General features: G+C 37.6%; 1 protein-coding gene across 2 annotated transcripts; it reads right to left on the reverse strand.

The window, feature by feature from the left end:
- Positions 1-799: 799 nt before the first annotated feature.
- Positions 800-12,546, reverse strand: LOC107662372 (uncharacterized). Of its 2 annotated transcripts, none has more exons than XM_016452357.1 (7): positions 12,027-12,546; positions 7,700-7,796; positions 7,222-7,284; positions 5,881-6,074; positions 4,898-5,795; positions 2,883-3,028; positions 800-1,974 (listed from the first exon to the last, which is right to left on the reverse strand). In XM_016452357.1, exons 1-6 carry the CDS (start codon positions 12,093-12,095, stop codon positions 2,898-2,900), a joined length of 1,452 nt encoding a protein of 483 aa, XP_016307843.1. In that variant the 5' UTR covers positions 12,096-12,546; the 3' UTR covers positions 800-1,974; positions 2,883-2,897. The 2 variants fall into 2 exon arrangements, with proteins under 2 accessions (XP_016307843.1, XP_016307844.1); XM_016452358.1 differs by lacking the exon at positions 800-1,974 and adding an exon at positions 2,269-2,295.
- Between the last annotated feature and the right edge of the window lie 926 nt (positions 12,547-13,472).

Below are 13,472 nucleotides of genomic sequence, written 5' to 3' on the forward strand. Positions count from 1 at the left end.
CCTAAAAATTAAACTTGTTCTCCCTCAGGTCATCCTAGAATTAGATGAGTTTGTTTCTTCATCGAACTGATTTGAAGAAATGTAGCATTACATCACTTGCTCATCAATGGATCCTCTGCAGTGAATGGGTGCCGTCAGAATGAGAGTCCAAACAGCTGATAAAAACATCACAATAATCCACATGACTCCTGTCAATCAATTAACATCTTGTAAAGTGAAAAGCTGTGTGTTTGTAAAAAAACAAACAAACAAAAAAAAATTCCAGAAAAGTGCACTGTTTACAAGCAAAAAAAAGCATTTCTAAACCAATATATTGTGAGATTTTGATGTGAGTGGATAACAGGGGATTGACTTTTTCACTGCAGGAAGAATTATTTTGGATTATGGATTTGTATTTTAGTTAAAAACGTGTTAATGATGGATTTTTTTTCTTATAAACACACAGCTTTTCACTTCTCAACTCATCAGTTGATGGACTGGAGTCATGTGGATTACTTGTGTATTATTGTGATGTTTTTATCGGCGGTTTGAACTCTCATTCTGACTGCACCCATTCACTGCAGAGGATCTATTGGTGAGCAAGTGATGTAATGCTGAATTTCTGCAAATCTGTTCTGATGAAGAAAAAAACTCATCTACATCTTGGATGGCCGGAAGGTTCAGCAAATTTTTATTTTGGGGAGAACAATGAAAAAACTGTTAAAAGCTAAGAACATTAAATTGAATTAAAATTGCAAAAAAGTAATTAATAAATAAAAATGACACCTTAATGGTTAGTGTTTAAATTTTATTCTACGTATAAAAAAAGAGTGCAAATTCTGCACACTCTGCAACATTTAGTATAGATCCAAAACAGACCATCTGTACATGAACATACTACAAATAATCCACATTTTGGTCTTCTGGTGAGAGCTTTGTAAGACTATGATGAAACACCGGCCCTGCTGTGAACAGAACAGATTTACAAAAGAATAAATAATATTAATGAATAAACTCTTACTGCTTTGTGTTATAATGTAGCACCTTTACACTCTTAGAGGTATGAGGAATTAATTGAGACAGAAATGCATTCCCTTGCTTTATCCTGTGTGAATTTCCAGTGTTAAGAATCGCTTAAATAATAACAAATGATACTGAAAACAACTTATAGCAAAAGTACTTTGTGATTTTGACTGGTAATATATTAAAATACAAAGTTGTTCAAGCGTTCTCTGTGTTTGTCTGTTTTAGGTAAAAACATATAGTTTGAAATATGACATAAAACAACAACAAAAAAATGTTTTGATTGCATCATAGTGTGCTTTTCAAAAGATTTCTTTTTGATAATACTGGACCGGGGGAAACAACAATGATTATTTTTTTCAATTATTTCATGAAATCCAAGCCTCAATTTTACAACATATGGCAACCGCTTTTTTGGGTGATTCAAAATGATAGGTAAGATGTAGCACAGGAGCAACTACCGGTTTGTCTCTTAAGGAGAGTGATCATAGGAAATCTTTTCAAGGTCTTTTCAAGTCACTCCCTTTCACATTTTGCCAGTTCTGTGCTGAACAGGCTGTTTAACGCTGCATACTGACCCAGCGTCATGCTCTTACTTGGTTCCTCTGACATACGCTTCCTCTGTCCAGGGTTCAAAAGGTGTTTCATGCTTCTGATGTTCTGAACTTCTGGATTTACATGATTCCCAAGTCCCACTTCTGAACCTAGAGAGTTGAATGTCCTTTCAAAGAGCCAACAGGAGCACAGGGACTCTTCAGCAGGAACCATCCTCCATGCAAACATCTTCTGTGTCAGAATTGTCTTTCTCCTCATGGCTTTGCGCAGAGAAAGAGATTAGGAAGAGGTGAGAATGGCCTGGCTGCAGGTGTTTTTTGAAAAGTCATTAGTGCCGTATCTCTTAACGTCCCAGGACACACTGGTTACATAAATAAGAACTCATATGGGAGAGATTGCATCCATCTGATTATTTATCTGCGAGAGAGTGAAAGAAAGATACATAGTCAGCACATTCAATATCGTTACCATTACGATTATTTTTACTGTATGTTGAAAGAATAGTTCACCCAAAATGAAAATTTGCTTAAAATCTATTCGCCATTCAAGTAAGTTTGTTTCTTCATCAGAACAGATTTGAAGAAATTTAGCATTGTATCACTTGCTTATCAGTGGATCCTCTGCAGTGAATGGGTGCCGGCAGAATTACAGTCCAAACAGCTGACAAAAACATCACAATAATCCACAAGTAATCCACACGACTCCAGTCCATTAGTTAATATCTTTTGAGGAGAAAAACTGTGTGTTTGAAAGAAACAAATACATTGTCAATGCATTTGAACATTAAACTCCCGTTTCCTCCAATGAAAAAGTGCATCCTCTGTTGCTCTCTCACATCAAAATCCACCGACATATTTGTTTAGAACTGTTTTCACTTGGAAACGGTGGTTGATCTGTGTATATTTCGCTCTTGATTCAGACGAGATGACTTCTCACTTGAGAAAGCAATATTGTTAATAGAGGACTTGTATTTTAGCTGGATGCAGTGGTTTGAAATGAAAATGTCTTATGATCAGTTTGTTTATTTCAAACACACAGCTTTTTGGTTCACAAAACCTTAATTAATGGACTGAAGTCGTGTGGATTATTTGTGGAATATTGTGAGATTTTTATCAGCTGTTTGTCATTCTGACGGCACCCATTCACTGCAGAGGATTCATTGGTGAGCGAGGGATGTAATGCTAAATTAAACAAAAAACAAAAACCTTAAAAACTCATCTACATCTTGGCTGGCCTGAGGGTGAGTACATTTTCAGCAAATTTACAGTTTTGGCTGAAATGTTCCTTTAAACGTGGTATTTCATTTTAATATCTGAGCAGCTTACCTGTGTATGTTTGATTTACATGAGCAGGGCTCTCATGGCAGATTTGCTGATGCGATTGCGCTGTTTTCTCCTCCTTTTCGGGGGGTGAGGAGGTGGTCTGGGGGGTTTGTGTGGAGGGAGATGTTGCACAGGAGGAGATGTAGTTCCTGTTTGCAACAACAACAACAACAAAATCAACTTTTAATCAAGCTATTCTGATCTTGCAGTGTTGTGCGGTATTGTTGTACTGAGTTGAATCCAAGCACATTAGCCTTATTATTCTGCAAGTAATGAATTTGATATAATGCTGTCAATACTTCACTGCACAAGTTAATGTAGGCATATGCAAGTGTTACTTCCTCTTCCTGGTGTGTGGGTGTCGGGTAGTATTTATTCAAATTCAGCTGAGATATTCATAGACATTGGTTCACAGAATCAAGCTGAACATGGTCCAAATGCACCCCAGTGTGCTTGTTCTTAAACATCACTTACATCAAGTGGGTAATTACGACAGATCTATCTGTCTGTCTGTCTGTTTGTATGTATGTATGTCTGTAACATACTAACAAAGATCCAGAACCATCTTGCAACACCTTAACACCCATGCATGGCAACAACTCACAATACTACATAGCAAAACCCTAAAAACTACCCAGAACAACCTAGCACCCACATAGCTACACCCTAGCAACCACCAACTACTTTAGTCTTAAAGGGGTGCTATTATGCTTTTTCACTTTTTCAACTTTAGTTAGTCTGTAATGTTGCTGTTTGAGCATAAAAAAGATCTGCAAAGTTACAAAGCTCAAAGTCCACTTCAAAAGGAGATATTTTATTTCACAGAAATCACTTTTCAAAAACTACAACGAACGACTCGTTTGGACTACAACGCATATTTTCCGGGATTTGTGTTATCACAAATATCGACGAATGGGACGAGACCTGGTTGAGCTGAACTAGAGAAGGCAACGAGTGTTATATCTATGTCTGAGACACGCTAGCTTTCCCAACGCAGACGAACTTAGAGTGGTTACAATCATCCGGGTTTAAATCGCACTCAAATTGATTTGATATTGACGCAATATTTACACTGAAGCTCGCAGGCGACTATGGTAAGGGGCATTACATTTCCCGACCAGGTGCCGAGTGGCGCCAATCACAACACACTGGCCCAGCTAACCAATCACAGCACATTTTGGCCCACAGCACACACTGACCCAGCTAACCTTGTTTTAAACTTCTTTGCATCTCACATGCAAACCGCAATCCTGTAAATTGTTTCTGTAGAACATCTGCAAAGTAAGAACTTTTTGTTTCTTGATTTGGGTTTATATAATTCATTTTTAGGAAAAAAAAACAAAAACAAAAAAAAAAAACAGTACAGCTAAAATATTTTGGAGTTGTGTAAATGACAATATAAAGTCAACTTGGGGCACTTTTGCTTTCCTTACGGGATGATTCACCAAAAACAAAACTTCTATCATTATTTACTCACCCTCAAACCTGTATGAGTTTTTTTCTTCTGTTGAACACAAAAGAAGATATTTTGAAGAATGTAGGACAGCAAACAGTTGACGGTAGCCATAAACTTCCATTTTTCCATTCTGTGGAAGTCAATGGTTACCAGCAACTGTCTGGTAACCATTATTCTTCATAATATCTTCTTTTGAAACTCATACTTTTGAAACTCATAAAGAAACTCATACAGGTTTGAAACAACTTGAAGGTGAGTAAATGATGAGAGAATTTTCATTTTTGAGTGAACTAATGCAAATTTTAAGCAAAGCCCACCGTGACACAGAGCTGAGACGTTCATTTAGAAGGCCGCTGACATTTAAGATGAAATTCTGCTCTGAATATCATAATAAACTGCCAATCAAACTTACCTCACCAGCATTTTTTCGTTGTCTTTTTCTCAAAAACATAAGTCGACTTTTATTTTAACAACATTGTATTGTCCAGCTGACAATACATTCTACCAGACATTGATGATAAGTGAATGAATAGAAAAATCTCATTTAAGTGTTTTATTTTACCTGTCCGTTGTGTGGTTGTATAAGTGTGTTGTTTGTGATGGAGCTGCTCTAGTTTCTCGTCTGGCTGTATATTCGTCTGTTGCACTTTGTTGTGATGTTTGTGTTTTTCTTCATCCAGGATTTTGTGCATTAGCAGCAGCTCTTCCATTTCCTCCTCCTTAGCCTTTTTGTCCATTTGTCTCAGCTCTCGCTCCTCCTCCTTCACCTCTACGTCCATAGTCTCACCTCTCACCTTCTGACCACTCTCCTCTACAGACAAAAACACATCTCCCCGATTCTGATTGGCTGTTCCTGTGGCATTAAAGGCGAGTTGGTCTGTCTGATTGGTTGTTTGCAATTGTTCGTTTTCTTGCGTTAGATTTGACTGGTGCATAAAAGTCGGATTGGTCAATTCCAATGTAGTCATTGTAAAATCAGATGTCTGATTGGTTATACTTTGGTTAGCATTACTCTGCGATTCGAATTGCGTAATGTTGCGCAATGACAAGTCAGTTTCTTCCTGCTCGGTGTGATTCGGCAGTGGAGCCGTCGTTGCTGTGTCATTCCTTTTGCCGTGTCTCCTTCCATCCCCAGGGTGACGGTGATGGCCTTTGCCCCCTCCGTACTGCGTCTCATTCAGAGCCCAGCCGTCCCGGCTGAATCCTGGCTCAGAGAACCTCTCTTTGAGCAGGTCCTCCAGGCTTATCCTCTGGTTGTGTTTGAGTTCATCCCTGCGATGGAGCTCATCTTTGGGACGAGGTTTCCCAGAGCGTTCCCGCCCTTCTTGTTTGTGGCCGGATGATTTCCGGCGCTGAGCGGGCCGAGGAGCCGGCTGACAGCGGCACTCCACATGGTCGAGAACGGAGACGACAGCCTTATCGTAGAGTGGCCGCTTGTTCACATACTGTATCTTCATCACCTGAGGATGAAGAGGAAAGTGAAACTGGCCTGTTTGAATAGACTGTAAGTACACACTTGAAAAGCAGGTGTGTGTGTGTGTGTACCTGTAGGTATCGTGTGTCTGTAAGTACAGGCACACACCACAGGCTCTTGGTGTTACAGCAGCCTGAGCACCTCTGCACCTCCACACACGGAGGCCACAACAGGAAATTTGCATTGCTACGGTCCAACATGGAGCGTGTGACCTCGATGACCTCGGTCCTGACCTTACAGATGGCTTGCTGAGCCGGCTGAGCGTCTGCAGACAAAGATACAGAAATACACACAGAGGCACATGATCTACAAGAAAAACATTAGACTAACTCGATTTGTATAGGTGTTTGCTCACGCAAAATGCTTCTCTGTTATTTTGCGGTTGACAAGGTGTTGCTAGGTGGTAGTTAATCATTTGGCTTCCCATAAAGCTCATAATTAAATAAAACTAGCTAGCTGACAATAACTAGGGGTATTGTAATAATGTAGTAATGACTTTTCTAAAAAACAAATGTAATAATAATGTAATAACAATGTTTCTGAAACAAAACAAAATTATGAAAAATGCATTTTCTTTTTAAATGTAAAAATATGGTTTACTTATTAGTACAATACTATTCTTGAATACTTTTATGTGATTAAGTTATTAAAATAATATCAAATGTCAATCAACCAATATATAAATAAATAAATGCAACAAAAATCAAGTCTCTAGGGGAAAAAATGTAAATTGGCAGTATAGAATAAATGCCACAAACTATATTCTGGGTTCAGCTTCTGAATTTCTATCAATTCAATTTAATTGCTTTCTCTGAATAGCATCCCTCCTTTTCTCTCTCCTAGTTTATTCCTTCTTGTCTCTCTCCATCTTTCAAAACAGATGTACTGAAAAAGACTTATTCCAGAAAGTGCTTGTTCAGCATGCATCAACAATAACGAACTGTGCTTGTTTGAGTTCTTCAGATTCTCTTTTCCACAATGATTATTGTGTCTGGGAATAATGATGATCTGACTCAGCTCAGAAGGAGAGATATACAGATTTGCTGACTTTGGATGGTTGCTGTGATCAGCATTATTCGAACGCTGAAGGCTATAAAACAATATAACAATTCAACAACAGAATTAAGCAGTTTAAAAAATAAATAGCTTTAAATATGTTTTAGAATGTGAGAAAATAACTAATGTTAAAGCTTAAATGTGTCATTTCTGTGCCATTATTCCATCAAGTAACCCCTTTTGATAAACTCACAGAGACACAGTGTATACACTTTTGTGGGGAATGAGCCTACACATGGCTTATTTATAGTTCTGGCACAGACAGAAAGGTATTTTAACACTGAAAATGCATATTTAACAAATAATGGCAAAATAAAAGAGAATAAAATAAGAAGAACAACGTAAGTCAGACTAACCCAGAAGACTGCGTGGCAGACGGTTGCTGGTGTCATTGTCATGGTGACTGTCCAGCTCAACCTCTGGAGAAAAAAACGACAGCAACTTTGAACCATCAGGTAGTGAAATAGTGGTGAAAATGCATGCAATGCAGACCCTTGTAGGAAATAGCAACTTGTTTCTGGTTTCTAGGCACGCATTGGTTAAGGTTTCTTTCATAGCCTTACAAGGAATTGCAAGGGCTTTAACAAAAGCTAAAGCACTTAGTTACTCTAGATAAGAGTTTCTGCTACTGTACATGCCTTAAATATAAATGAGGACAGCACACATAGATCAAGGTCAAAAAGTTGCTTTGTAAAAAGTATTAAAGAGGCAATCTATATTAAATATAGTACTGGGCTGCTGTAGCCCAGAGTCTGAATTAACATATTTATTAAAGAGTAATATATGCCTCCAGGAATGTCAGAAGCATTTTAAAACTAAAGAGAGCTGATTTACCTATAGATTCAGAGAACAGCAAAAACTGCAGGTCCTGAATAGAAGACAGAGATCCACCCTTCACCAACTCAACCACAGCGGCCGGGAGAGGATCAGCCTAGAGAGAGGAAACACAATTTATTAGAAATATTCAGTACAATGAAATGCTGGTTCTGTTCAACAAAGAATCCTGAAAAAAGGTATCATGGTTTCTACAAAAATATGAAGCAGCACAACTGATTTCAACACTGATAATAATAAGAAATGTTACTTGAGCAGCAAATCATCATATTAGACTGATTTCTGAAGGATCATGTGACACTGAAGACTGATGCTGAAAATTTATGAATAAATAAGATTTTAAAATATATTTAAATTCAAAACAGTTATTTTAAATTGCAATAATATTTCAAAATATTACTGTTATATTAAAGAAATGCAGCCTTGGTGAACATAATGTACCATCAGTTGGTCAAGACTGCAAAAAATAAACCCAGGTAGAGTGATGTGGACACTGACACAAAGCATTCTTTTTTATATAATGAACTAATAATTTTTGTTATCCTCCTTGATACATATAAAAAAAATGAACATGCAATATTGAATGCATAATTAATTAAAAAATATAAAGATAAAAAAACTATACAAACATGTATTTTAAAATTAAATAAAAATACAATAAATTACAATCAAATATTTAAGATTTATATGCATTTAAATTTAATGCAATAATGGTCAATTGTACAGTTTAACACAACATTTGAGCACAGCATTCTGAATGGCCAATCAGAATCAAGAATTCCAAAGAGTGCATACATAAAATAATGTGAATGTGCTGTTGTGTGTTTGAGTGTGTGACAGTGAGACAGAGCTCTATGGATGCTGGTTTGTCTCAGGGTGTCAATGCAGGTCTTGGGGACACAATAGCCCTGTTCATGCAGCATGTCCAGACAGGGGCCACTGGCCCTCGTCTACTCCGTCTCATCTGGCAGCATTTATGCAGGACACAGGAAAGAGGGCAGAGAGGAAGTGGGGGATGGAGAGATGGAGAAAAGGTGAGTTTGAGGAGGAGAAAGAGGGAGATGGATGAGGGAGGCTGCCGGAAGGATGGAGTATTTCGGTAATCGGCGTGATAAGGGAAATCAGTCACATTACTGACTGGTCATTCAGATGGTTTTTGCATGGGCCGAACAAATGCAGGAATTCAAGTGTGCCAAAAGTTAAGAAACATCCTAAATTTGCCACACCTCTTGTGGTATGCACTTATAATCGAACAGAAACAATAATTCATGGTGAATCACCGGTATATCCTACACTCTTGGGAGCTTCCAGAAGCACAGCAGTCTTGTTTTGTCCAAATGCATAAATCTCATGAATCATCGGTTTTCCATCTAATTTTTCTCCGTCACATTCTCAAGCTCTCTATCATCCGGTTGTGCATGCATGGAATAACTGCCAATACCACAGCAAGGTTTCAATTCAGATCTATAAGCACCAGGATGTTTATAAGCAGATAAACGTTGATGAAATATTATCCTGGTGATTTCTTGATACTGAACACAGCACAGATGGATAGAATGAAAACATAAAACATAATTTTGGGGTCTGTAAGATTTTGTATAATGTTTTTTGTTTTTTTTTGAAAGAGGAGCCTATATTAGGCTGCATTTATTTGATCAAAAATATAGAAACAACAGTAATATTGTAAAATAACATTAAATTTTAAAATAACTGTTTTCTATTTAATATATTTTAAAATGTAATTTATTCCTGTGATGCAAAGTTGAATTTTCAGCATCATTACTCCAGTCTTCAGTGTCACATGATCCTTCAGAAATCTTTCTAATATTCTGATTTGCTTCTCAAGAAAAATGTCTTACTATTATTAATGTTGAAAACTGCTTAATATTTCTGTGGGATATTGTTTGTGGAGAAGAAACTTCTTGCTCAGCATTCATTTGAAACAACATTTTTGTAACTATGTAAAAGTCTTTATTGTGAATTTTGATTAATTTGTTCTCAAACTTTTAAATGGTAGTGTATGCTTGAACACACACACACACACACACACACTCTAATTCACATGTATATGATTCATAAACATTTATAATACATCACATACAATAAACTGCTTTATGGCTACCCAATGTAAATATATAGCATCACACTTAGGCTATACAAAAAAAATTAATAAATACACAGACACCAGATGGCATACACAAAGACCACGCACATAGGATAGAATAGAATAGAATAGAATCAGAGTAAAATTGTATTGCTCAGAGGTTGCTGTTTCAAAGCTCAGGAGATTTAATGGAGCTTCATGGATTTCTGACTTTGGTTTGCAGACTTTAATTTGGTTGTTTAGCAAATCTTAAGCACAGGTTGAGACATTATTGAGATCTCTTCAGAAAAGAACGACATATAAGATTAAAGGGCCCTTTTCTCAAGAGATAAACATGATAAACATTTAAGTAGAAAATGTGTTTTTCATTTGATCTGACACTTGCAGGTTGCCTCATCCAAACAAACCAATGGGAGGGCAGTGTATGTCTCGGCTGATCACCAGTGCTGAACCACACAACCCCTGAACCCTGCTCCTAATATCATCAGAGAGTGAAGGACAGGCCCAGAGCATTCTGGGATTGTGGAGGAGTGGTGGAATGCACAGCCCATGTTGGGGAGTAATGATACATAATTACACATCTGCTGACAATGCTCTCTCACACACATGCCCATATCATCTTCTAACACATGCAAATATGCACAACCATCAGTTTGTGTAGCTGCAAGAAATAATATTGCATGCTTGTATGGTTTTAATCTTTATCTGTAAATGAAAACATATAATCAAGTGAATTACTTGTCTATTTTTTACCTAGCGGGATTTTTCCATCCAAAATCACACATCATAAAGAGATGAAAAATTATGTTCTTACATGGGGAACTTCCAAAAAGCACACCTTAAAGCTGAGAAGGATCATAATCACAGCTTTTAAATGAGTTTTGATCTTGCATTTCCCTTCGAACAAGGAATTACATTTTAAACATTATATTAAACACATCCTTCCATGCACTGGTGAAGGTGCACGTTTTGGAAATGTCTTCAGTTAGATACCAATTAAATCTCTTATGATATGTCTCCCTCTGTGACTTCTAGATGACTTTTGGGAGGGGGGGGACCACATTTTGATTAAGTGCCTCATGCAACACAACTGTGGTGGTCAAATGAAGGGCAAATGCATTAAAACCTGCAGATTTTGTGTGCTAAATGTCAACAATCCATAGTGCACCAATCAGTTCCTGGAGCCCTTAGGCGTTAGTCCACCGATTCATTTAAAAGAATCACCCTTCATATGATTCCCGAGTGATGCCAGTTGTGGGATGCCAGTGGTTATACTATTTCATAGGGCATTAACAATATTCAAAGAAGCTTTGAAGCATGGGAAGAAAAATCCATCCCGCACACAAATACACGACACGTGCATATATGCTCACGAACTACTGACAAAGGAGCTGTTCACCCAAAATGAAAGAAAAATTGTCATTCCACACTTGTACTGTGCTGTTGTCTCTTCCATGGAACACAAAAGGAAATGTTTTATAGAATGTTTATGCAGTTCTTTTCCATACAGAACATCTGTCAAACTACAAAAAAACTTCATAAAATATTCTGTAAGACTCTTGTGCAGTATTCTGTCTATTAAAATTGAAGTTATTTCCTAAAAATACTGCCCCTTGAGCTCTGAAATCTCATTTGGTTTTGATAAAAAATTTAAAATAGGCCTAAATCTGACAGGTCAAGTCAGGTTTGTCTTCACTGATAACGTCTTTTCCCATTGGTCGCTGCATCAAAACAGTTTGAATATGTGATATCAAGAATGAAAATGAAGAGCATGAAGACCAGTTTGAGACCAGTATGCAAAATGTCATTGATTATGACGTGTTATTATAGAACATAACTTGCCAAAAAGGTGAAATCTGAAAATGTGATGTAAGAGCTACCCTAGGGGAAGATTTTGGCTTGTTTATGTTTTAACAAATCTATCATATGGCTTCAGAAGAATATACCACAGTATGGAACCATTTTTGGGGCTTGACAGATGAGGACATATCAACGTTTATGGAGAACAAAAAAAATGTTTGGAAAAACATGTGGGTGAGTAGGCTAAATAAATGACAGATTAATTAATATTGTAGGTAGCCATATATTATCCACTCTATAAAGCAATGGCAATTAAATAAATTCTTAATGAAAAATAATTAGCCTATAAAAATGCAACAGTAACCAATTAACTCTCCAAGACAGAAAGCTGGGATTCGTTAACGCGTTTAGAGTCGCTCTTACCTCCGCACTGCCAGACCGCAGACACGCCGCCGCAAGTACCGCGAGAAGATGCGGGATCAGCGATCTCATCTTGCTGCCGTGCCGCTGCGGGGCTCCGCGGGACAGCGCGCATTTAGAGAGACCCGCGAGAGACGCTCCGCACTGGGCTCCGACTCGCGAGCAAATATCGGGTTAATTAAGCAGCAGTCTGAGTCCCTCAGCGGCTCTGCAGGCTCGACATTCCTCTCAGTGCGCAAACATTCAAATTGCCCTCCACGGCAGAATGAGTCTCTCTTCTGAGGAGCAAGTGGTCCATTTGAAGTCCTTTGAACGGCAGTTTGCGGATTAAAGCGAAGAGGTTTGTTTCCAGGCGAAGCACCAAAATCCCGGATTCCTCAACTGGCGTTTATTTAATCATTCGTTTGCATGGTTCAGTCCAATAAAGACGTCTCTTATTAGGCTATTATCTGAGAGAACGGTAATCTAAAATACCTGTTCAGGCATGGCAATTTAATATAAAGATTACATAAAATGTCTTAAAAGTCAAACAGGACTTTATGGTATTTAAAAAAAAAAAAAAAAAAGTTATTTTAAAAAAGTAAAGTGATGCCCCTTTGTTTTGGTAGGCTATAAACTCCTCACTTGTTATTAACTCCACATCACCGTTGATAACCTATAAAAACTGTTATATAGTCTTTCCAATTGAAGATGGTCCATGTGTAGCACGCGAGGGTCCCTTCGTCTTCGCATTGTCTGTAATAAAAGCGGCATTGATGTAAGTTGCCTAAATGTAACTCTTGGTCTTGCAGTTTTCTTATCAGTGTCCAGCGCGTGCGCGGCCCCGCGCTAGCCGTCTGTGCGGTGTTGATTATGGGACTGTGGCTCTGAGGAGGATTTCAGAGGTCTGTATGTGGACTCTTATCTTACCCTCCCCTTAAAGGCAGGGCTGACCTCACTGAGAAAGAGAAAGAGAGGATGGGAGGTGGGTGAGGAGGTGCTGAAGTCATGTTGCTTCAGTGTGGATGCCTGTAACACATTGTAATGGTAGAAACGTACATCTAGCATTGGAACAAAATAGAATATTGTTATATTTTTTTATTAATTACACTGATCATATAATGTACAATGCAATATACTATCATTTACTCACGCTCGTGTTTCTTTAGCTTTCTTCTGTGGAACATAGAATATCTAGGCTATATCCTATATTTATTGCTAAATATTCATGATGCTTTTTTTCTAAGAACTCAGCAATTCAATATGCACTATATTCCAAATAAATCTAAATTTTTAGTAAATTGTATATATATATATATATATATATATATATCGCATTTGCGTATTTAGAGTATATTCAAATATGCACTGCCTTTTGTCATCGATGGCAATTACTTCTTGCATGCCCGAATAAGCTTTAAAGGAATAGTTCACCCCAAAATGAAAACACTCTTTCTTCATGGGAACACA

This window comes from Sinocyclocheilus anshuiensis, unplaced genomic scaffold (genome assembly GCF_001515605.1).
Source record: "Sinocyclocheilus anshuiensis isolate Anshui unplaced genomic scaffold, SAMN03320099.WGS_v1.1 scaffold11, whole genome shotgun sequence".
Lineage (NCBI taxonomy): Eukaryota > Metazoa > Chordata > Actinopteri > Cypriniformes > Cyprinidae > Sinocyclocheilus > Sinocyclocheilus anshuiensis.

Coding starts and splice junctions, on each gene's coding strand:
- LOC107662372 (XM_016452357.1), bottom strand. CDS start 12,095: ATGAGATCGCTGATCCCGCATCTTCTCGCGGTACTTGCGGCGGCGTGT. Junction 7,797..12,026: donor TGCGGTCTGGCAGTGCGGAG/GTAAGAGCGACT, acceptor TCCTCTCTCTAG/GCTGATCCTCTCCCGGCCGC. Junction 3,029..4,897: donor TACAACCACACAACGGACAG/GTAAAATAAAAC, acceptor TGTTGCAAACAG/GAACTACATCTCCTCCTGTG.